This window comes from Anser anser (genome assembly GCF_964211835.1).
Source record: "Anser anser genome assembly, chromosome: 1".
NCBI classification, from domain to species: Eukaryota; Metazoa; Chordata; class Aves; order Anseriformes; family Anatidae; genus Anser; species Anser anser.
The window spans coordinates 44435527-44460352 of NC_139720.1; the positions used below are offsets into that span (position 1 = coordinate 44435527).

Below are 24826 nucleotides of genomic sequence, written 5' to 3' on the forward strand. Positions count from 1 at the left end.
CTGAAATCCAGTAATAGCCTCGCCCCATCCCACCCTGCATGGCCTCAGCTCCCATGAGGGGACAAGATCCGTCAGCAGTGCGCTCTGCTTGTAGCTGGAGATGGCCACCAGTTAGCCTGTGCGTGGGTGTCCAGGCAGCATTGCACAGAGCTCCCCGGGTAGTAACAGAGTGTGTTTCTGCGTCAGTGACCTGGTGCTGTGCTGCTGGCTCTGATGATTTCTTAGCCCCTTGCTATTTTACAGTTTCCATGCTGTTACACAACAGCATCACCTGTGGTCTGTGCACTTTGCGGTACGTATGTCCTGCGCTGTGGGTGTAGCACCCCTTTCCAGATGTACCACTGAGTGCATGGCAAGGCTGCTCCGCACCAAAACAAGGGCCCTTGATGTTCACGCTTCCTTCCCTTTCTGCCCGCGCAAGCTGCAATTACAGCAGTGCTGAAGCAGAGTGGTTATGCTACATTTTTATGATAAACGCAATGGTCAAAACTACGTGCAAGATGTAGACTCTAAATAGGCCGTTTGAGAAACTCTGCACTTTCAAGTGTGATTGTATTCAGCCATCACTTACATGAGTCCATACTCTTTTGGTCAGTGACTGGAAACAAGTTTTAATAAGCGCTGGGAAACTACTTATTACCATCACCCATTGGTCAGGTGACCCTTGAAGTGTGGGCTCAGCACTAACTCAGGGCAGGCGTGTCTGTGTCTCCCAGGTGCTCAGTCTGAGTTCTCTGATGTTCAGCAGCAGTGTTGTGTTGGGCCCAAAAGCCAGCTTTTACCATAGTGCCTGTGGGTAAAGCAGGGTGTTGGTTCTAAGGCATACGACCCAGAGTTCGATGCTACCCTGGCTTCTACCCATGCCCTCTCCCCACCTCTTGCTCTTCTTTTGTCAGAGGTTAAAGCCAGCCCTTTGGAGGGAGAGGGGAGCACCACCAGCAGCCCTGGGGCAACTACCGGGGGCAGGTTACGGGATTGCTCCGGACACTCAGCCTCTCTGCTTTGCGAGGGTCTAGAAGGTGACTTGCTGGACCTCAAAGCATTGCTTTAATTTTTGCTCCTTTGAGATGGCTGGGAGAGCAGCATCACGCACCTGACTTTCTGGGAAGGAGCTGGAGCTGCTCCATGTTCCTTGATCAAGGTGGCAACAAGCCTGCGATGCTGATGTGCCTGCACTGCCACCTCCTCCAGGTGGCAGCGTAGCTGAAGAGGATGAGCACACACGTGGCACTTCTGTCTCCTGAGAGGTCTGGAACTAAGCACAGATGACTCAAAACGTTAAAAACCCAGTAGTTTATTTCAAAGTATAAATTTCAGGCTTGTCAGACAAAACCCCACTACAGGTACCACACACACGCGCACACATACACACGCACACACACAAATCTACAGTACATACAAAATGGGGGAGTGCTTGCAACTGCCCAGTTTAAATTGGACATTAAAAGCAGTCCTACATTTTTTGTATTTACAAGTCCAGATGCAAAACAAAACAAGAAATCAGATTGAGTTGCTTGCAAAGACCTTTGCATGTTTGACTCAATAGTCAATAACTTACTACAGCTGAAGAGGCCTCCCCAAACAGCTACTACCCAGTTACCTTATTTACAGCTATACCCCATTAAATTAAGACAGCACTTCAAATATATATATATATATAATATATTAAAAAAAAAAAAGCTCAGCCTGCACAATGACAATGCAAAATAAAGAGGCATTTTAATGGGTATGTAGAAGGTATGAAAAGGAAAAATCCATTCTTTTGCTTTTTCTTAGCTGTTTTTTTCACTCTCCCCTCAGAAGGGAATACAGGCAGTGGCAGGGCTGGCTCTGTGAATGTCGTTTGAACTCCTCCCTCCAGTGTTTGCACACAATGCCAACCCCTACCCAAACTAAAAAATATATATATATTTAATATCTCAAGCTTCTATTTGAAAAAAATCTGGATTTTTTTACTAAATGAAAATACTGAAGAGTTTATAAGAAGGCAGAATCACAGATTGACTGTACACTGTATACAATAGTCTAGAACTGGGGAATGGCTGTTTGGGGAGCAAGAACAGATTTGACCTGGTCCTACGTATAATACAGATTCTGATATATTGGACACTTAAGACAAACAGTGTAAAGGAAAGGGTGAGGGGATATTTTTGTTACAGTACAAAACAGTGTTCAGATCCTACTATTGGGCCCAGTCATGCTCCCACTGAAGGCACGAGGGGTTTTGCCATTGCTTTCAAAGGAAGCAGTCAGTATAAGACCCCTTATTTTTACAGGGAAGACACCGTGGGCATTTCCAGCCTTGTGCTAAAAACATAGGGGTGGGCGAGTGTCTCAGTGCTTGTGCTCAGTGATCTAACATGGCAAAGGGCAGCACAAATAATTACAGGAGACAAGACCTGGGCCAGCTGCTACTCCCAGGGAAGCTGGGTTGGAGCCCAGAATTACACAGCCTGGGAAGAACCAGCCCCTGCACCCTCCCATTTTCTCAAGTTGCCATGCAGCTGCAGTAACAGATGCTATACCTACAGTCTGCACCCTACCTAAGGGCTTAGTTATTTGAATCCAATAAAGCTTTTTTAGACTTTTACTGAAATAAAGGAGGCCAGTGAAGCTGTAGCTAAGAGAAACTCAGAGGAAGAGAAGGGCATTTTGCCATCAGTATGCCACGGTAGGGCTTCCCTTCCAACTGGAGACTGAACTAACTCAAATTACTTTCAGCCTGGACATCCACATGCCCGTGTATTACACAAAGAAACCAAACCAAACCTAAAACAAAACAGAAAGCAAGGATGGAAAACACTAGTGTAGAATCAGTGCAGTGTTCTCCAAAACATGGAGAACTAGATCCAAGGTAGTGCTGCTAAAATGTCACATACCCAGTGGCAACAACACAAATCATAAGCCAGGAACAAATTTATACCAAGGTACTGAAAATAAGATGGAAAAACGTGCAGGGAAGGCATTTTGATAATGCCCCTTTCAGTAAGTCCTGAAAGTGGTCTGGCAGTGGGACTTGATGATCGCTGTAGGTCCCTTCCAACTGAAGTTATTCTATTCTACCACCTGAAAGTCAGATAGAGGTTTTTAGCATATTTAAAAAAGAATTACTGGAAAACTTCAGCAACTAACATTTTTATGATGAGCCCAGTCTAAAAGCACTGTGTTAATAGACCTGGACTGAATGTTCCTGGATATTTTGGTAATACTTTCAAATAAAGTCTATGAAATGAAACCAGTTCTTTTTGAACGTGTTATTGGCAGAAATTCATTTCCCCAATATTTTTATTTTTCCTGGGAGATTAAAGGATAAATTAAAAATAGCCACCCCACGACACTGGGAAAAGTGCCATTTGAGTTAAGGAACTAAGCAATACTCCTGTTTGTTGACATAAGGGGTAAATACTCACTGCAGAGATCTGGTCCACCATGAAAATAATTTTACAGGAGTGGCATAGTCCTCTCTTGGCGTGTCTATGTTAACCAGCTACCTGCAATGTCTCCAAACTGAGCTAGACATCTGCAAGTCAAGCTAGGCTCTGTCACGTACTTTGCCACCACCACTTGCGTAAGATCCTGAAATTGGATCTTAACATCTCTGCTGCGATGAAAGAAGAGTCTGCTTTCACCCTACAACACCGATGGCTTCAGTCAACAAATAGTAACTAGCTGGTTTGCTCTAGTCACAAAAATCAGCTGCACTTTGCCATACATAGCAGAAACAGATCTATTAAGCAAGAAGCCCGCTCTTACTCTGTTCAGTTGAGAACTACATCTTTCTTTAGTAAATAAAGATGAGTCCTCTCTCTAAAGGTGCAGTCCACATAACCTCCAAAAACAGTACCAGACCATCCCTAATAATACCTCCATTGGAGGAAAGAGAGAAATTCTAACACAGGACTTTCACCCCCCGTCTAGCTCAAGCAAGACAAAGCTAGTAACAACCATGACCTAAGAGCAAGCACAAACTATAAAAAAGTTGATTTACAGATTGGGCTGGAATCAAAATTAAATAAGCAGCATAAGTTCCAGGTTGTATTCTAATATTTATTTTAACTTTCAAACTATAAAACCTCATTGTACTGATATGGCCAACGGCCCTTTGGTACCACCTCAAAGACATTAAAGTAATTGCCCAAGGAGGACTTAACAGCCATCAACTGGAAGAAATTGCGCTAAGCCTCTACTACAGAACTGGCTTTATAAGGACTCAACTTTCCATAAGTAGACTAAATGCATTATTAAGTAATTATTCCTTGAAATAGGCAGACAAAACATTTAATTAAACATAGAAAAATTCAAGGCATTGTTGATTATTGGCACCAGTAATACAGGGACAGCTGTTATTCAAAGGAAGGGTAACACATTTTTCATACATGAGATTGAGTGTGAATCTTCTCTCATGATACTTGGGTTTAGACAGAATTTTTGCTCTCCCAGATCAATAAAAGTGCCATACTTTAAATGCAAGTTTCCATACAGAGAATATTTGTTACTCACCTGACAGAAGTGACAATCCCAGCTACGTGAAGGAGTGCAGTAAAACAGCATAGACAAAAGTCTACAACGGACTGTCTTTCACCAATAAGGTTCTTGAAGGGAATACAACTGAAGAACCCATTATCTCACAGTTTATTTCACCAGCCATATTTGGGGATTTAATTATTCCTGCCCTTTTTCAACCTTGCTTTATATTTAAAAGGTTCTTGGTTTTACGACAGCCAGCATTGGAGTTGTGTGTGTTCTCTACAGTTTTGCCAGATGGTGAAGTAGATTAAAAAAACAAAAGAAAAACACCTTTCCTTTCTAAATTCACTGCTTAGTTCTGTTGGAAAGGAACAAGACTGCTGTCCTTGTTCTTATAAGTGCCAAAATATAAACCTTACATATCCTTTCTCGTCCAGGTGTGTTAGAATTTGGTTATGCAAAAATCAAGTTTAAGATGCTGACAGAATAGTGGGGCAGATGTACCGCTTTGTTTTCTCAGCTCAGAAGCATCATGAAAGCTTCTAGTAACATTTGCAGGTGTTCACAGGTTTTGGGCCAGTGTCTGAACTACTTTGGGTGTTATAGCTTTTTGCAGAGGCAGACTGGAACAGAGAAGAGGACTGGGAAGCCAACTTCGCATCTTTTTGTACTAACTGAACATCCAAACTGAGTGCTAACAAGTAGAAGCTTTCATGGTGCAACACCACAGAGGTTTCTTTGGCTGAACTGCAGCATATAGCTTTCCCAAAAGAACAGGGAAAGACTGGTGGAAAATACTGTCTGTATATTCTAATGTTCTTCACAGGACAAAAACAACTACTCAATAATTACAGTGAGGAAAGGGTTGAGTGATACTGCAGATAAAAATGAATCCAGCGTCAGCAGATGTCATGCTTCCTAGTCTTTACAGGAAGAAAAAAACAATCACGGTGGGTCACAAAGATGAGAAGCAGTAATGAAAGGCTAGAGGGGTGAAAGGAGAAGTAACTCCAAGCAAATAAAAAAACACCACAAGGTACCTGGCTACATTTATTTCTGAAATTACTCTTTAAGGCACAAAATAAATCTAAAAAATAGGGCTGTGTGTATGAGGAGAGGGGCAGAGAAATCATCTGAGCTAGAGAGATATGAATGCAGTCTCTACAATCCAGTTTCAGATCTGACCTAGGAATGCTCCCAGCGTGAGTGAGGGTAGACGGTGATAGTAGAGGAGAGCTCTTATTTAGGAGAGGCAGGAGGTAGTGGGACAATTTTACTTTCCAACACCTCCAAATTCACACACATATTGGGTCCCTGGCCAGACTAAAGTTCCCTTTCCTCCCCTCAGACAGCTGATTACAGTTTGTAAAATGAGAACGGACCACTCAATCTTCCAGTATGAAAGTGAGACCTTGAATCACCTTTCACATCACAGCCTGCTCACAGAGCGGTGGGGTGCAAGATGCAAATCTGTTCTTGCCCTCATGTTAGTGCCTTGATAGATACTACAGATGTGTATGCTTTGCTTCAGACAAACTGTAATTTATTATTTTGTTCCCACTCTGAAGCAGAATCCCAGGCATCCAAGGTGCCCTTGAATAAAAGGAAGGTGGAACAGCTGTCATGGGAGGGAAAATAAAATTTTCAAATGACCCATGACTTGAGCTATCCAGAAAAACAGGTTCTCTTGCTGCAGGTGAGACTTTATTTTTCTTTTGGTTCTCAATGCATGTAGTGTATCACAGCCGTCTAAAATAATCCTGCAGAGAGTGGATTTAAAAATGAATTTCATGCATGGGATCAACCTTCCCAAAACCGGGGGTAAACTCTTGGTAGTAGGACAGGTTTAAAGGCTCCAAAGATCTCTAGTTTAACTGCTCTGGGAAGAGATCACATCTGTGGACTGGGGGTCACAGAAGGGTCCAAAACGTCCATAGATGTCCTTAGCCCGGACAGCAAAGTAGTATTTGCTGCCAGACACAAACTGAGTAAGAGTGCATGCCATAGGTAGGGGAAGGGCCTTCACTTCCCCTATCTTCTTCCACTGGGAAGGCATAGTGGCACTCGGGTCCTCGTGGTAAGCATAGAGATGGTAACTGTCCACACTGGCACAACTCCGGTCCACTTCCAAGACACTCCATGACAGCACAATACCATTCTGGCTCTGTACCCGTGCCAGCTTCAGCTGTGGCTTTTGAGGCAGAGAAGTGTTGGCAGCTTCAGGGGGCAGGCGTGGTGGCTGTGGTGCCTCCGGGAGTGGGGCAGGATGTATAGGGCGTGGTGGCTCCTAAGCAATGTAAGAGCAATAAGGGAAAGATAAGAGTGTGCAGCAGTGGAAGGAGGTTATAATTCATCATCCCCAAAGCAAACAGAAACAAATCAGCCTGCAATTACCCAACCATCCTGACTGTGCAGAGAGCACACAGGCACAAGAGCAACAGCAAAGGGTGAGAAGGGGTGGGACCAAGGATGTCAGAAGTCATTATTCACATATGAATCACTGCCTGTATAGAAGATCACACAGCTACTTCCCTCTTTGCTTGCCACCCATGAGGTGATGGACTGTGAACACTGAGCCATTTACCAAGACTAAGCAGTCAGGTTCACAACCTATTGGAGCTATTTTATACCTGAGCTGCTGTTCCCACATTACCCAAAACACCCCAGACAGTGGATTGAGCTGGCAGTTTAACATCATCTTTTCAACAGTTAGGTCTTCAGCCACAAGAGGAAGAACAGATAACGGTACAACATGGATATTATCACCTTAAATTGATCACAAAATTTCAGCCTCAGTTTCCAGAAATTTTTGAAATAAAGGCACAAACGTAGCTTTCCACTGAAATTTTTTAGATTATAGAAACTTTCCTAGGACTACCATTTATGTTAGTTAACTTGAACTTAGGAATGTGGTTACGACAAGTATGAAATTTTGTTACTCTCATGCCAGGAACTTCTTTATCTGGGAATCTGAGATAATTTTTGTCCTCTAAGTTTTGTGTGTGTGATATTGGCTTGATTTCTTCTTGTTATTTATCTCTGAGGAATGCATGAAGTTAAATGATGTCTAGATCCAAAGAGTGGTTAGCCATCTTGTTGGTAATATATTTACCATTTCAGGAGATTGCAAATGATGTCACTACCAAGCAACTGAGTATGCAGACAATGTATTTAGTTCAGTCTCAATATCCAAACCATATGAAATTCCAGAGTAAATTCTGCAATACTTAGCAAAAAAGGTTTGAGGTGAGGCAGAAGGAATCAACCCAAACACTAATTAAAAAAAGAAAACACAAAAAAAATCCAAAATTTGGGAGTTGGCAACCTTAAGGATGTTGTCTGCATTGTGTTCTTCTACCTAAACTTTACAAACATCTGTACAGAAAAACTGGTCACAGAATCACAGAACGACCAAATGGTTGAGGTTGGAAGGGACCTCTGGAGGCCATCTGCTCTAACACCCTGCTCAAGCAGGGCCACCTAGAGCCCAGGACCACGTCCAGGTGGCTTTTGGAGATCTTCAAGGAGGAGACTCCACAACCTCTCTGGGCAACCTGTGTCAGTGCTCCATCACCCACACAGTAAAGAAGTGCTGTCATCCAATTCATGACAAACAGTCAAACACATGAATTACATTTTCAAACCATGATAAAACTTGTTGTGGCAGCTCTTTTGTACCCTTGACTATACAAGTCACCTGCAGACAATTCATGCATCATTTTTCAATATGCAGTACTGGTGATCTGGAGAACTGTGGTGTAAGCTAACCAGATCACACATCTTTCGCTGTTCTTGGCAGAACTTTCTGTAGGTGATATAGTGGTGTTATACATGTAAACTATCTGGAAAGCGTCTACGAGACATTTCACTTTTCTGCAGTTCACACTAAGAAGCAATCTGAGACATGCTAATGCAGAGACAAGCCTGTAAATTGTTTTAACTCATTTCAAAATTACTGTACTTACCGCATGCACTTGTGGTGGTCGATGATGCACTGTAAGCTGAGGTGCTCCAGATCCAAGACTTAGTCCGTTGTTCACAACATACGCAGTTGTTTGAGGCATTCGTACTGTCATGCCTACAAGAAGCACAATGAATACACTCCTGGGTGTTCAATACTTAAAATCAGCCAAACAGAACACTGGAAGCCAAACTCCTTGGTTCAGCTGGATGACACCAAATTTCAAATTGACACACCCTCCTCAAACTGCCACCAGACCTACTAATTACTATACTAAAACAAAGCCACCTCCCCTTCCTTGAAGCTGTAAAAGAGAGTAAGTACTCAAGTCTGCAGAGGAGGTAGAATAATGTTTTTATCGTTTGTAGCATGAAAGAAATGGGTGAGGAGGGGAGGTTGGGAAGATTCAGGGAGCTTGAGTATGAAAATGAAAATCTGATCACTTTGGGATTCAGATAGGAAAAGACAAATACTGTTGCAGCAGGATGTTATCAGTATTCAAATGCTAGAAGACTGTGCTGTGTCATTGTCCAAGAAGCTTGTTTTCCCTCACAGAATGAACACCAATATGGGTATGTACTCACAGGAATTACTTTACATGAAATCCCATAGCAAACTGACCTGGATGGCAGGAATAAACTAGGTAATTTTAAAGCTTTATACATAATATCCAGAACTTTTGCAACTGACCAAGTAGTCATTCATTTTATACTACGTCTTTCTCTCTTAAGTATTATTTTGTCCATTTAATGGTGGGACATGCATATTCTGTGAGCTCAATTTTTTTTCTCATTCTTATCAGTTGCCCAGCATGTTCTTCTGTCTAGAAATACAAAATCTGGGGCAACCTCCACTACTCCCTAGACCCACATTTGTATGAGATCCAAACATTCTAATACTTCTGAATGGAAAGAATGAGTAGCTCACAGAGAGACACATTTCAGGAAACCATGGCTATTCTTTGATAATTTCTGTCTATGAATAGTCATTAAGTTATGACCATGGGTGATGAGTATCAGAAGTCTACGTAAATCATGACTCTGAGACAGCTGAAACAGAGTGCTAAATCTTAGTGCTTGCAGAATGCAGTAAAAAGTAGTTAAATTAAAGTGCTGAACTCTAGTTAGCTGCTTCACATCTTTTTCCTATTAGCACATCTGTCTAAGAAGCTAATTAAACTATGCAAACTCCTATAGGATGAACAAGCATCAAAACTGGCTATTCCTTATGTATGAAAATCCTTGTGTATGAATATGTGCTGCTTTAGCACAGCTGTGATACTATATTACATTACGTTAAATTACATAAATTATATGAAATTACAATAATCTGAAGAGAGATGGAGAGAAATACCTTAGGAACATATAATGTACAAATTTAATATTATTTCTGTCCGAGTGCATCTTTATGAATATCAGCTAGACATACTACTTGGATGAGGTAGAAGAACAAACTACAAGTATGCGAAACACGTTGGATGAATTCTCAAAATTAATCTTCTGTATACACAGCATAGAGATCTTACTACTTAAACACCTGCTACTGACACTAAAGAATTTCAATGATAATATAAACCAACTCATCATCATCAGCATTTCTGTATAACAAAGATGGTAAAACGCAGGATGGGCTAAAAAGTGAAAACTCATGACAGCTAAAAGGGATCAAGGTACACAATTAAAAAATATATATATATATATATATGTATATATTTGCTATCACTGAGTGAAACATCTGCATCTGATATACAATTGTAAAGCCTTGAAGAATCTGTATTCCAAATAATCTGGTCTTCAACCTGAGGCTAACTGTCACCTGTACCTCAGGACAAGAGCACCAGATGGTTAGCCTCAGCAGGAGAAAATGTTAAAAATAATTAAATAAATGAACCATTACATACTCAAAACTCCTTCCAAAACAACAGGTAGATTACACAGGTTTGACTTGTAGTTAAGGGCAACAATGATGAAAACAAAGTGTGGGTAGAGGTTACCCTTGCCTTTTAAGGCCTTTCACCAGCAGGAACACAAGATGTAGACATACACCTCAGAAGAAACTGCCTGTCAGAAGAACCTGAACTCCAGTCTGCATGGCACCACGGTATCAGAAGTTTTAAGGAATATGAACAAGTAGTCTGAGAGGAACACTCATTTCCTCATCCCAACACTTCACAGACATAATAGCTCAAGAACTGTCTGATCGAGTTCTGCCTCACTAGCACGGCTGATTTTTCACAGCCTAAGGCAATGCAGTTGAACCTAGTCATAAGGGATGCTTAGATTTAAATCGCTACAAACATACATGGATATTCTCTTTTCCAAAAACAAGTGTTACAGAACAATGAATCAATTATTTTATGCAGGCACAGTCTTACATTGTTCAAACACACAGTGTTCCAAGTCTGGCTTATACAGATGGTGTCTAAAAAATTCATTACCTGGAGGTCACATAAATGTAGCCTCATAGTGCAACAGAACAGGGAAACATGTTTAACCATGTTGAATTAAACATAGTAGAAGTTGTGGGGAGCTAAAAAAGGCAATTAAAATCCACCGCTTACTAGCAAAATATAAACTATAATTTAACTTAAAGGCTTTTTATTGTGAACATATTCTATTCATTCCACAATTTTTTGTTACTGCTATAGGAAGACACTGGTTACATTTGCAAAGTCAAGAGAACGTTGCTGACATCTCTAGTCAAACTCAATCATGTATCAGAAATGGATGCATTTGGTGAGAAGTTTCATCTGTCTAAGCCTGGAGAAAATAGGAAAAATTGCTGGGCACAGGACATCAGACATTGTTATGGAATCACATTAGGATGCCTGATATAAACTGAACTTTTAGACATGAAATCAAATATAATTTAGTACATATGAATAGATTTTAATCTTACTGGATAATAACAAAATGGTCTCTAACTATCCTTCTACAGAACAGCTGTGCTTATTACAATACTTTCTGCTACCTTGTGAAGCATTGGGCACGTCATCCAGAGATGCACAGCTGGCAGAGACAGCGCCTGAGATAACTTCATGCCATTTTTTCCTCATCTACATATCTACAGGGGGAATGATTTCTTAACGGTTTGAGATTTTCTCAAGTCCATTACTTGAAAAAAATAATAAGAAGAACCTCTATAATTTGGACTAGCATAGTAAAAAAAAAAAAAATCCATATCCATCAGGCAGAATGTATCAAGCTGTGCTGTGCTAGAATGGAATGTGTATGGAATAAAGAATCCCCTACCTCCAGTCTGTGGATTGACTGGCCTTAAATTTGGGCTTGGCATGACAGCTCCTCTTACAGGATTCTGAGGTGGTGGTGCAGGAATAGTGGTATAGACCACCTGATGGTTAGCAGGGGCCCGTGGTATAGGAAGTCTTGCAGCACTTTGAGTCACTGGTCGATGAGTTACATTCACTGTTGTTGGAGCTGGAAAAAGAAAAACAGACGACAACCTAGAATGGAATTCCACAACATGAAAGTGATATCTCTATCTCAGAGTGCATACCTCCTTTGGAAACCGAATCAGCTGACTCGTGAAATAAAAGCTGTCTCCACAAACTTCTATCTGCTTTTGATAACGCAAAAAAGGAGAAAACAACCTAAGCAAATGGTAATTTTCACCTGAAATAATAATGCCAACATCTATCCAAATAAGAACAGAAAAGATAAACATAATATCCAAAATAATCAGATTGATGACTAAAAAAACCTATATTAAGTCCAAATACAATAATTAAAATCAAACCAAACAAAACATCTTCCCACCCCCTTTGCTTTAATAAATAAATAAAAATAAAGTTAAAAAAAAAAATCAGGATTTTTTACTATTACTAAGTCTGATCTGTACATAAAAGAAGTCCTGAATGTAAGGATAGCTGTAGAGAAGATAAAAGCCAACACTGAACACAAGCTACTAAGAGTCTGTAAAACTGGTCATAACACAATTCTAATGCCATCTAATCTTCAACAATTATCTACAGAAAAAGAATTAAAGAGCGTCTATGTTTCTTTTTCACGTTAGGGAAAAAAAAATCACTGCATACAAAGCATATGTTCCATATACTTCCAACTAGGTGTGGAACTTTATTGTCAGCCTTGTAATTCACTCTGCCAAAAGAATTAATTGTGAAGTGCAGGTAGACAAAGAGAGGAGTGATGTTGCTAATGCTTTTTCTTCTATTACTCAAATAATGTAATTGCTACAGATTTTTTTTACTTATGCAAACAAGTTTTGTTAAGAATTTCCATGGCTATCCTATTGACTGGTCTCCTTTTTGCTCTGGACCATCCTTAGCAGAATTTTCTCCTCTCTGTAGAATTCGTTCGATCCCGAATTGTTTCTTTCCAAACCAGCTGGACTTAACTATCTTTCCCTTCCACTTCATCCATGAAGAAAAAAAAAAAAAAGGAAAGAAAAAAAAGGGATATTGACTAGAATGGAAAACTCTTAAGCGACTCAAACATTTTCAATATTCACCTGACAAGTTTACTACAATACGAGAACACAGGAGTCTAGCTTAAGAAAAAGCAGTCAGCACATTCAACGATGTAAAATGAAGTTACCTGTAGGTACTACATGTATGGTGGTCTGGGAAGGCCCACTTGTTGGCACACCTGTTTGCTGCTGACTGTTTGGTTGCAAAGATGGCACGGGGCGGGACAAGGTCTGGGTGGATGTACTCAATCCTGAAGCAGGTGTTTGATTTTGCTTCTTGGCCTCTGCTTTAAAACAAAACAAAGTTACAGACAATAGCAAACAAAAATTAGAACATCACAGAGCTATTTAACCTCTTTTTTTTCCTGTCATTCAGATTATCGAAAAATATTTCCTAGTATGACATTTCTTTCATCTTTTCATACTGCAAACCAAACTGTAGGAATTTCATTCAGTTCCCCATATTTTCATCCTCCCAATCTTTTGCCTCCCTATACTCCATAATGTTTCATTTTATCATCATGAAGTTTATGTATTTCAGCAGAATTTGGAAACCTGAATTTTTCCATTTAAAAAAGGAATGGCCTAAAACCTAAAAAAGGGCCTAAAGACTGCTGTACTCAATTTGTTTTTTAAAAAGTGATAATTCTTGTCTACCTTTGATGCTTATATTCTTTTATTTGCTGATTCTTTCCTTTGTTCAATCTCTATTAGTCAGCCCTGTCTGGTGCTGTTTTGAATTTTCATGCTATTTTCTTGATAAAGGGGAATTGCTTTATTAATCAAAAAAAAATTTTTTTAAGTTTTATTTTCTTATATTGTCACTCTCCTGAACATGACTCACTAATGACTGGGATAAGTGAGAAATACAATGTCTGTATCTGTAATTTTCTACAGCAATATTTTTCCTGCCTTATAGCTTATCTGTAACATCATAAAATATACATTTGAGTCCGAGCCAGACCTATCCACAAGGAGAATTGAGAAGCTGGATTTTTAAACTGGATTAGAGTAGCAGTAGGCAGAGAAGGTACCACCAAAACCCACAAAACACAAGGCGAGAGTAAGTTTTAAGGGCATCCATTCCAATAAGCTTTGCCCTAAATAAAAATGCATACGCAGCAACCACTAACTCAGTTAAAGAACAAACAATGTAGAAATAAAAAATACTATACTCTTGAGAAAATGTATCAGCGATACACTGAAGAACATGTTAGAAATTATCCATTAGGTATGCCATTTAGATTACAAAGCATTAAGAACAGGGTTAATAGCGGTGTGGCTCAACATGATTAATTTGTTTATTTATTAGCAATTGGAGACTACTTTGATGGTCTCACTCAACTATCTTTAACACCAGCTACTAATAGCTTGAAGTAGCAGTGCCCTTCACAAACTGCTATATGATAAACCTAACACAAGATCTCAAAAATAATATAATAGAAATTGCAGTCTTTCTGCATTGTCTTTCTGCCTGTAAATGAGTAGCTGAGCTACTTCTCTGAGGCCATTTGATGAAAACAGTTTTCTTTTGGTGAACAAAGACTATAGAAGCAGCAGCAAAGGGATGCTCATTTTGAAAACAAGAATTATTTCCTGCTCTTTCATCAAATAACGGGTCTTTGTGGTTAGTTCAAACTTCTTATATTTCACATAGGTATGAGAGATTTCCCAGTGTCCAGCAAATTCTTTCTAGAGATTCCTACAGAGATGCAGACACATGCTCACTTTGAATATGTACAGATTTCTGCACATTTCAACTGCCATTGAGTAATTTAAATAATGCATAATTTGAATGAGTATATTCTTAGTCATGACCTAGAGAAGATGTGCTCATGATCCAACTAGTAAGAATCCAGACGTACTACAGCTATAAAAAAGTAATCCAAGCAACAAGGATAGTCTGGGCTAATATTTTTTTTCCCGGTTTGTTTTTGATTTCACATGGAAGCAAGTTCATTTGTCCCTGACAAATCAAGAGTCCTGCTGAGATTCCAGCTGCAGGAAACGATGAAAGATAACCAACTCAGATGTCACTAAGTAAACAGAAACAAGTAGCAAAAGATTCTTTAGCTACATAAATAAAAAATCAGCAAGGAAAAAAAATGAAAACTAGGTACATAGTAAGCTAAGGATTAAGGTTAGAAGTAATAAAGGAACCATTTCGATGATGAATAAACTGTATCATCTTCACTAAAAACTCTGGAACTGGAGAAGACAGGACGATGTGATTTATGGAAACGAGCATAAAATGGAAATCATTACTACTGGAGGCATAAATAAAACTACAAATCTAAATCACAAAATGGAAAAGAAGAGGGGCTTAATTTCCATGCCAGAAAATGGGCTTGCAACATTGCAGTGATAGCAATGAAATGCATCCACACTGCCAAAGGACATAAAAGCACAACTATATTTACTCTAATCTTGGCACACAGACCCCAAGCCATGAACAGATCTGCATTTGGTATTTAAACTCTTGCACACAAAGTTGTTTATTCAGGGGAAAAAAGATTAGAAGCTGTAACAATCTAATGTCTGAATATCAACTGTGGAAAGGTCCTTAATTAATTGGTAAACATAGATGAAATCCATGTAGAGGAAGTTTCAAAAATGTAATAAATAATTCAAACTACTTAGATTGTTCCACGAGTTTAACAGATTTAAGCATAGACAACAACAATGCTTAAATTAAGGGAAAGGTAAAAACCTTAAAAGACGGTATTTTACACTGTGTAGGATTCCTTTTATTTAAGGCCTATCAGAATACTTCAGTAACAGTCTTGCATAACAGAAACAACAAGGAATAAAATACACTGAACTGAAACAGATGTTTATTCCTGTCTATCATTCAAGGGGATGAAATAACACTTGCAGCTCAATGCCCCTGCTGCTAGCAAAATATATTTCTCTTACCTTGAGAAGAGCCATCATCCTCATCATCCAGTGTAAGGTCAATGACACCTCCTGAATCGCTTCCTGCGACCTTCCCGCTCTGAAAGACAAAACTCCTTCATTTTGCAAAAGCAAATCCAGGGAACACAGATTGAAAAGGGATATGAATTGAACATTGTGTAAGAGAGGTCTCAGAACTGAAGCGCTTATTAGAAAGGAAGTGATGAAATGAGCAGGAGGAGGAGGAGATTTCAGACAAATTTCCCCAGAGTTGGAAAAATAGGCAATGACCAAATGACTGGACTGCAATATCAAATTTCGAAGCACCTTTTAACTTTCTAAGGAGTAGAAAAAACCTTGATGACCAGTAGTATGTTGTTATTTTACAGGTAAATAAATTAACAAAATGGTATTATAATCTTTATATATATTTTAATTATGACCCTTTTTAATATTTTAATCCAATTGTAACCTGTGCTTTCCAGCATAACCTTTTGACAAAATAGTCACCAGGACAATGTACCACTCATCTTGAGATAGTCTGGGCCTACCTGCATATGGTGGAATTGACTTCACAGTAAGGAAACCTCTTACAAAACCTCTATGCTGATAAAATACATCATCAAAAGCCATCAGAAAACTCCAATGGTTTCCAGCTTTTAAGAGTAACTTCATTATTGTATTTTATCCACTATCACAAAATTCATCGTTTCTTATTCTATATATGAAACCATTTGTAACCATCTCTTTAGAGAGGATAAAGACATCTTTTATGTTATTGTGAAGGCTTAAAGTTATAAAAACCTAGAGGACCATCAAACAAAATTTATCTTCTGGATCAATGACTTTCCCTTAGCTGTTCAGACTAGAACTGGACCACCAGCTTCTTCCTTTAGCTGATGAAGTGAACATTGGGGAAGGCCCTATATATTTCTAGGTTTTTAAATCTGCTTTCTAGAACAGATCTTGAATGAAGTCAATGTCGTCTTTCTTAAATTTGATGCAAAAATTTGTGTTTCTTTGGTTTTGCAGAAAAGATGATCATTTACTGTTGGGCTGAACTGCTACTGATTTATGGATTACAGTAAGCCAGGTTCCTTGGGACAGACAAGGGGTTAGAAAAGCAACATAAATTATCAACACCACTGAATAATTAACATTAACATGGAAAAAAAAATCTTAAGAGTTATCAGCCACACGTCGCCAGCATGATAAAAACTAGGAAGATTGGAGTTATTGCTGTGTGGTCTGATGGGGACAGATGCAAAAAGTCCAAGCACTGAGATTATCTACTCTGTTAACTTTAATTAGGGTAAGGCAAAACCTTTAAGAAGGTCTTAAAGACAGTTCTCACACAGGCAAGGCTTTGAGGAGAGAGAAAAAAAGCATCATAATAGATACAAATGAAAGCTGTCTCTGAATTATTGGTCACTGGATTTGGACAGCCTGACACGAATGATCGCTTCATTATGCATTTAGATTATAACCTGATTTCTGCTTAAGCTCTAATGCTGCCACCGATGAAATTCTGCTGATAACCTGTATGATTAAAAAGAAAAAGAGGAAAAAATAGCTAGGTAGTTATGTTCCAAGGTGGCAGAAGAGACCTCTATATGGACTCTGTCTTTTCTATTCATAAACATCTTTCAGATGTATTAATCATGGAATTCTTCTGTTGAGTGATTTCTATTTCAAAAACCTTCCAGCTTCAGTTTTCTTAGTATGATGAGCTGATTTAACCACTTGAAGCTTAAGATAAAAGCCACATTCAAATAATCAATGAGTACTTGATTAACATAAAGTCAAGAGGAATTTCATTCCAACTTGATTATTTTCCCAGTCAATGATGTGTATTTTGAACTACAGCTCTCTTTGCCAGGAGAAAGCAGACTGAAAAATGGAGAAGGGAGATTTATGAAGAACTAGAGAAAGAAAAAACTAACACTAAGCTATTTATTTTCCCCCACTATAAAATCTATTAGTCTGAAGTAATTTCCTTCAATTCTTCTTCTACAAGGAAATCTAAATCCCTAGAAACAAATAATCTGTATAAAACTGTTTTGAAGTCCTACTTAACCATGCCAGTTGAAAGTTCTTTGAATTTCCAAGTCTGCATGTGTTACTGCGTGCAGTTTTGATTTTGGTGTGTCTGGAAGGCCAGAATCTCTAGTTATCTAAACAGGCAATACTAAACAAATAATCCAATCAGCCGGTTATGTCTCAAGCATGCACTTTTCAGAAGGAAAGACCTTCTTTGAGTTAGTCACTTCATTTAGGGTTTTGTACTGAACAACCCTGGCAGCAATCTCCTCAAAGGAAATATTTGTAAGTGGTTTGGTTCTTTCCACAACCTGTACTAGAAGCTGTGGATCTGCAGGGCAGTTTTGAGTGGTGCTCTGTGGTACAACCCCCAGTTCCACTTCCACGGCACGCAGTTCAGCTACTCCAAGAGGAAGCTGTACTCCACACACAGCACTCCCCAGCTAGTTTCTCCTAGTTCACCTGCCATACATCACCTTTGAACGAAATTTAGGGGTACAGGAAAATTTTAAGGAGACTTGAAACACTGAAAATGCTACATATTGCGTCGCTTAGCAAAAGCATGTAGGGAAGTATGGTGCTGTCAGGGTATTCCCTCACAGTATAGACTGCTGATTATGCCTGCCGCAAGGGTCAGAATTTTGACTGTTCAGAGCATCAGTTAACATTTACAAGGAGAAGCAGGGTCTCTTTCTATACTCTGTAGCACTGGCAGGGTTTTCAAATTCTTGTAGATCTCTCAGGTCCAGAAAAGAGAAGAGATTCAGAAAGAAATGGGAATCAGAGATTGGAAGACTGGTTCATACTACATTCCTACAGGGAAGTTAAGCATTTCCCTGACCTGAGAGAGATGCTGTATCACCTGGTACCAGCTGTTTCTGGAGTGTCATTGCTTACCAACTGAATGGTTAAGACCTACAAATGGAAGCATTTGGAATCATCCCTGCCAAAAGCAATTAATAAACGCTTTTCTGAATGTTCTGTGCCCAACCATTTAAGAAAATAAAAACAGCTCTTTTGGGTATCATGACTATATTATGCATGAATTATCTCCAGGAAATTTTTGTTGCTACAAGGACTTGCCAAAACTCTAGTTTATAATAGAACTGTTTGAGAAAAGGCTAGAGAGAAACAACTGATATTGCTTCTGTAAAATAAGAAGGGGATGGGCCCTGTTGCATGTCAGAAGAGGAGAGTCCAAAATGCTGCTCAGAGCAAAACAATAAACCACCTTAAGAAGGCTTGAAGCCCCGGTGAAGGGAAAGGAAAGTGTGACATTGGACTTCCAGACATGCATGAACAACCTGCACATTTATGTCAAAAACTGAAATAAGAGAATACGTTTTTCAGCTCCTACTATTAGATTTCAGAAAGCTTTTCGGTAGAAACTGGTAACACAGAAAAGTCCTGTCATTCTGGTCTGCTATGAGTTTTCAGCTTTCTCCAAACACAGGAAAGTCAAGAACTCCTGAACCTGCTTCAGCTGATCTCAGCAGAAGAGCAAGATGATGCAACCATGATACGTTTTCATCACACTAGTGAAACATCAAAAACCATTTCATAAGAACCCAAAACAAACATGTCCTGTGCCTTATTTCACATGCCTAGCAAGTGTGAAGTCAGTGGCCCAGAGTATCAAATAAACTGTAACTAGAACAAAATAACCAAAGTAATATTAAATGATTTGTATCTATTTCAGGAACATATTTATAAAACAAACTTAATTTTTGTAAAAAGCAAACGAAAACACAACCAACAAAACCATAACTTCTAAAACCACCTTTTCTCAGTTGTCAGAAACAAAGCAGTCTCCAAACTGACCAGAAGTGGCACAAGAAATCTGTTTACAACAGCCACTGGGTAGTTTCTAGTAATCAATAGAAAACTCAAAATTTTACACTGGGATTTAAAACAAATTTAAGGACTGCTTTCCATCCATTGTAACAGCTTACGTATGTTAACGTATATGCTTTTAAATGGTCCAAAATGCTGTCGTGCACACTTACATTTTGCACCAGTTTACCCAGGGCTGACGTTGTAACTTTGTGCAACCAGGGATTAGCAACACGGGGACCTAAACCATACAGTCAACCACAACTGTACCTGACTGCCTCAGTTTGAATCTTTTTCTGCTTTCACATACCAGCCAGAAGTGCAACAATTTTACATACAGTAACATGACAAATACAACCACATACACATCATGAAAATAAGAATGCAAATTCTCTGTGCCTGCTGTCAGGATACCAAAGAGTGTGAGACCAATGCTGACCATGTTCCCATCTAAGCTTCCAGTTACAAGGGAACAAGGACAAACATTAAACAAAATGTAGAAGAGTTGTTGATACATATAAGTGGGTATATGCAGGCATCACTTAAAAGCAAAACAAAACAAAACACAAAACAAAACTGAAAAAGCAATTAATCACAGGTGTTGGGCCTCAACTGTCCCAAAGGCACAAACATGGTTTTCACACTTTTAAAATGAAAATAGAAATTAACTATTACTAGCATTTATGTCTATTTAAAATCTGATTTTGTATGATCTGCACAAATCTATTGCACGTTTTTTTTTCCACTTAGGTTTGAATTGCTTCTTATATGTTTATTTCTGCAGTAATTTTTCTGCAGTGAGTAAAACAAAGAACACATTCTGAAAAACATTAACAAAAAGTAAGCATAATCTTTGTTTAAAACATATTATTCTAACAATTTCTAAATTATTATTGGGGGGTCAGGATCGAGAAAATCCTCTCCTTTGGGAAATGTCACATTTTACAGATAAATGTGACAAAAATTTTAGAAGATAGCAAGAGAAATACAAGACTTCATCTCTCCCCAACTTCCTAATTTTAATATAGTCACATCTTTATTCTTCACCTGGTCAGTGAACTTCCATTTTGCAATAAGATACTTTGCATAAAAACAGTGTGTCCTGTAACTGAAGGTTTCATGCTTCAGTCTAATGTATATGTGCCCAAGAAGATTTATGCAAATTGGAGTTGAAAAGTAAAACACACAGAAACATAGCATATCGTGAGTTGGAAGGGACCCACGAGGATCGAATCCAACTCCTGGCTCCACACAGGACCACCCAAAAATCAGACCACACGTCCAAGAGCATTGTCCAAACGCTTCTTGAACTGTCAGGCTCGGTGCCATGATCACTTCCCTGGGGAGCCTGTCCCAGTGCCTGATCACCTTCTCAGTGAAGAACCTTTCCCTAACCCCCAGCCTGACCCTCCCCTGTCCCAGCTCCATGCCGTTCCCTCGGGTCCTGTCGCTGTCCCCAGAGAGCAGAGCTCAGCGCCTGCCCCTCCGCTCCCCTCGTGAGGGAGCTGCAGGCCGCCATGAGGCCTCCCCTCAGCCTGCTCTGCTCTGGGCTGAACAAACCAAGGGACCTCAGTCACTCCTCACACATCTTGCCCTCTAGACCCTTCACCATCTTTGCTGCTCTCCTTTAGACACATGCTAATACTTTTATATCCTTATATTGTGGTGCCCCAAACTGCACACAGTACTCAAGGTGAGGCCACACCAGCACAGAGCAGAGCAGGACAATCCCTTCCCTTGACCAGCTGGCAGTGCTGGGCCTGATGCACCCCAGGATACGGTTGGCCCTGCTGGCTGCCAAAGGACACTGCTGACTTGTATTCAACTTGCCATCAACCAGAACACCCTGATCTCTTTCTGTGGGACCACTCTTCAGCCTCTCCTGCCCCAGTACAGCCAGACTTGCCCCATTCCAAGTGCAGCATCTAGCACTTGCTCTTGTTAAACTTCATGTGGTTGGTGATTGTCCAACTCTCTCATTTGTCAAGATCTCTCTGCAAGGACTCTCTACCCTCAATGGAGTCAACAGCTCCTCCTGATTTAGCATCATACACAAACTTACTTAGTATACCTTCAAGTCCTGCATCCAAGTCATTTATAAAAACATCAAAGTGAACCAGCCCTAAAATGGAGCCCTGGGGAACCCCACTAGTGACTGGCCACCAGCCTGATGCAACCCCATTTACCATAACCCTTTGAGCCCAACCATTCACCCACTGCACTGTGCATCATTTATCTAACTGTATGCTGGACATTTTGTCCAGAAGGATACTGTGAGAAACTGTTTTAAATGTTTTGCCGAAATCCAAAGAGATTACATCAACTGGCTTCCCTTGGTTAACTAGATGAGTAACCTTGTCATAAAAGGAAATTAAGTTCACATGAGGTGAAATGTGTCAAGACGACTGCAAGGTATGATGAAAAGCAGAAACAAAGGTGAAAAAAAAATACAGAAAAAGAGAATTACAAGCCAAGGAGCAGCTGAGCATGCACTAGTCCAAGTATAGAAGGACTATGTGAGTGTTCTGTACTGTGACTTCACTCATTCAGTGTTGTGCATTTTTCCTCAAAAAGCCAGCCAAGAAGAAGGAATCACACATTCACAATTTCAAGGTCTTTTGAAAAGTGTATTCTTTAAAGAAAATCTTGTCAAATTCCATGTCCCTGCCCTGGCTTCTTCAGTTCACACGGTGTTACCTCTACACCTGCAGCATTTAACAATACATATAACTACCCTGGGCTTTGATTGCATGGCAAATGCCCCAGGCAAGCATCTAATTTGGGAGGTGTGGAGGAAAAGTATTTTAGTACCAAGCAGCTCTTCCACATAACTGTGAAAAGAGCAACTTAAAGACTTGAGAAGATGGGCAAAACCAAAAGAGTAAATTTTTATGCCTTTCAAATATCGGAGTGAAACCTCCTAAGTCCTGAAACAGAGGTTAAGTCATAGGCTCCTCTCAATACCACTTAATCAGTTAAGCTTAAAATTGCTTTATGGTGCCTATGGAAGATAAAATAATGAAAAGCATGTAAAAATTGAATAGAATTTTCAGATTTTTACTTTTTTCTTTCTTACGTTTACAATAGAAATAGGTATTTCTAAATGTTCTAGTAGCTGTAAAACTTTTCATGAAAAGTGATCTATTGCACTAATTCTTCAGAGCAAGACTTTTTTTTTTTTTACAGAAGTAGACATTAATTTCTTGTATAAAATTATGTACAGTAATTACACTACAATTTATGGTTTCCTACAAAGGATTGGTAAAAGTGACTTAGAATTTCATGCATTTTCCACTGCATATACTATGACAACAAATCATCTCACTTCTTCCAAATTCCAACTACAAAAATCTTTTTAACAATTAAAGGAAGTACTGAGAAATAGATGTACTGACAAATAAGACAATTATGGGAAGAAATGCTAGGAAAAAGAAATACTACAACTTTCCTTGAGAAAGAAAAGAACTATACATTCTAGACTGTGGCTTTCAAGAATCAATGCCATGTGAATACTACACAAATTTAAACAGAGGTATACAAGAAAAGAGGTCTTAGAGGAAGTCGAAACCATGGAACTTTCTGAAGACAAACAGAGAATAGGGTCACTTGAATTTGAAACTTTCGCAAGATTAGCCAATTTGCGAGTGGCTATGAAGTCACCATTTTTAGTGTAAAACCCATGTAAATTCTATATAATTAAAAACTTTTTCTGATTGTTTTGAAGACTTTCATTACATCCTGTATATAATTGATGGTAATATCAGGAAATACTTGAGTTTATAGAAAATGAATAAATGAAAATCAGAAAGGAATCAGTCTCGCAATAAAATGACGGTCTGCCTCTGGTATTTAAGGGATTCTGAAGCATCTGCCTCTGGAAAACTAGGGACATTGACTCAGGCATCTTATGTACTATAAGGGACATAACTAGGGACATTGACTCAGTACATCTTATGTACCATGCTCAGTTTTTCCACATGCTGAGACCATTTTCTACGTAAAATACGTTCTAGTGGGAGAAAGAATATCAACTTTTTCAGACAGCACTGCTGCAAATTAGGTCGATTCAGTTGTAATTTTGAAAGAAAAAAAAAAGAGGAAAAAAAGTTATTCCAATTCCGTAAAGAAAACAAATACAAGGAAGGAGACTGAATTTAAAGACCAAAGCACATATGGCAGATGATGTTGAGAAAAGAACAGAGTATTTTTTCATCGTAACTACTATTGTGAAATTTAACCCCCAAAAAGTGGTTAGAACATTATATATGTCAATGACAAACTACTGAAGAAAACTGTGAAAGAAAACTCTAGAATACAAAGTAAACAGAAAATGTTATCTGTTACGTCATTTTATATAACAAAACTCATACACACACAAACATGCACATATATTTTACCACATGACATACCAAAAGGTAACCATTGGTATTTTGAAGAAAGTTTTGAATATGCACTTCTCTATTCAAGTATGATATTCGTGATTCAAAAAATAAAAGTTTTGATATTATATAACGCCACGGTTCAGTTCATCACATTGAAGTAACCACACTATTAATTGTAATGCCACCTGCTTTTCATAATGGAACATTTTAGTAAGTAAAAATGAAAAAAAATGGAGAACAAATATCAAACCAAAGCAACCAAAAAAACCCACCAAAAACCAGTGCAAAATCAAAATTAATTCCAGGGTAGTAATGATCAAATTTCTGAAGATTATTTGTGGCAGACTGACGCAGTGCAGACAATTTTATTATTAATAGCTTCTACATTACCAAGACAGAAGAAAATTAGGGTTTGTAAAAACAGACATTCCATGAAGCATCACACCACCACAGTCATACATGACGCACCAAGGCGTTATATAATAGCAAAATCAATCTGAAATTACGGGGAGCGATGTTAAAAGTATGTTCTGGCATTGGCGTGTGCGTGGGGGTGATACTGTGTTCGTATGGATAAGTACAAAGCCCATATTTTGTTTTTTGTCATCCATATACAAAACTACAGATTTCAAGCACAGGCGAAGAAGCTGCGGAAAACATTTTTTTTAGTACATTTTAAAGTATACTTCCATCACAGACTGCTTCAAACTTATCACTCCCTAACAGTTATCAATTCCAACGCAGTTAACTCCCACAAAATTGAAATAATTATTCCAGCCTTACAAAGCTGTCATGGAAATTT

At 39.0% G+C, this 24826-nt stretch overlaps 1 protein-coding gene across 8 annotated transcripts in view; it reads right to left on the reverse strand.

The window, feature by feature from the left end:
- Positions 1–1278: 1278 nt before the first annotated feature.
- The window catches only part of ATF7IP (activating transcription factor 7 interacting protein), a 109123-nt gene continuing 85575 nt past the window's right edge, over positions 1279–24826 (reverse strand). For 3 of the 8 annotated variants that reach the window (XM_083844645.1, XM_083844646.1, XM_083844642.1), the window contains exons 11-15: positions 15791–15869; positions 13003–13158; positions 11680–11865; positions 8433–8545; positions 1279–6754 (exon numbers count right to left, since the gene is read on the reverse strand). In XM_083844645.1, the coding sequence (XP_083700771.1) occupies positions 6338–6754; positions 8433–8545; positions 11680–11865; positions 13003–13158; positions 15791–15869 (951 nt within the window). In that variant the 3' untranslated portion in view covers positions 1279–6337. Of the gene's footprint in view, positions 6755–8432; positions 8546–11679; positions 11866–11944; positions 12008–13002; positions 13162–15790; positions 15870–24826 lie in introns of all 8 variants that reach the window. The other 5 variants (XM_083844643.1, XM_083844653.1, XM_083844644.1 and 2 more) reach the window with 3 other exon arrangements.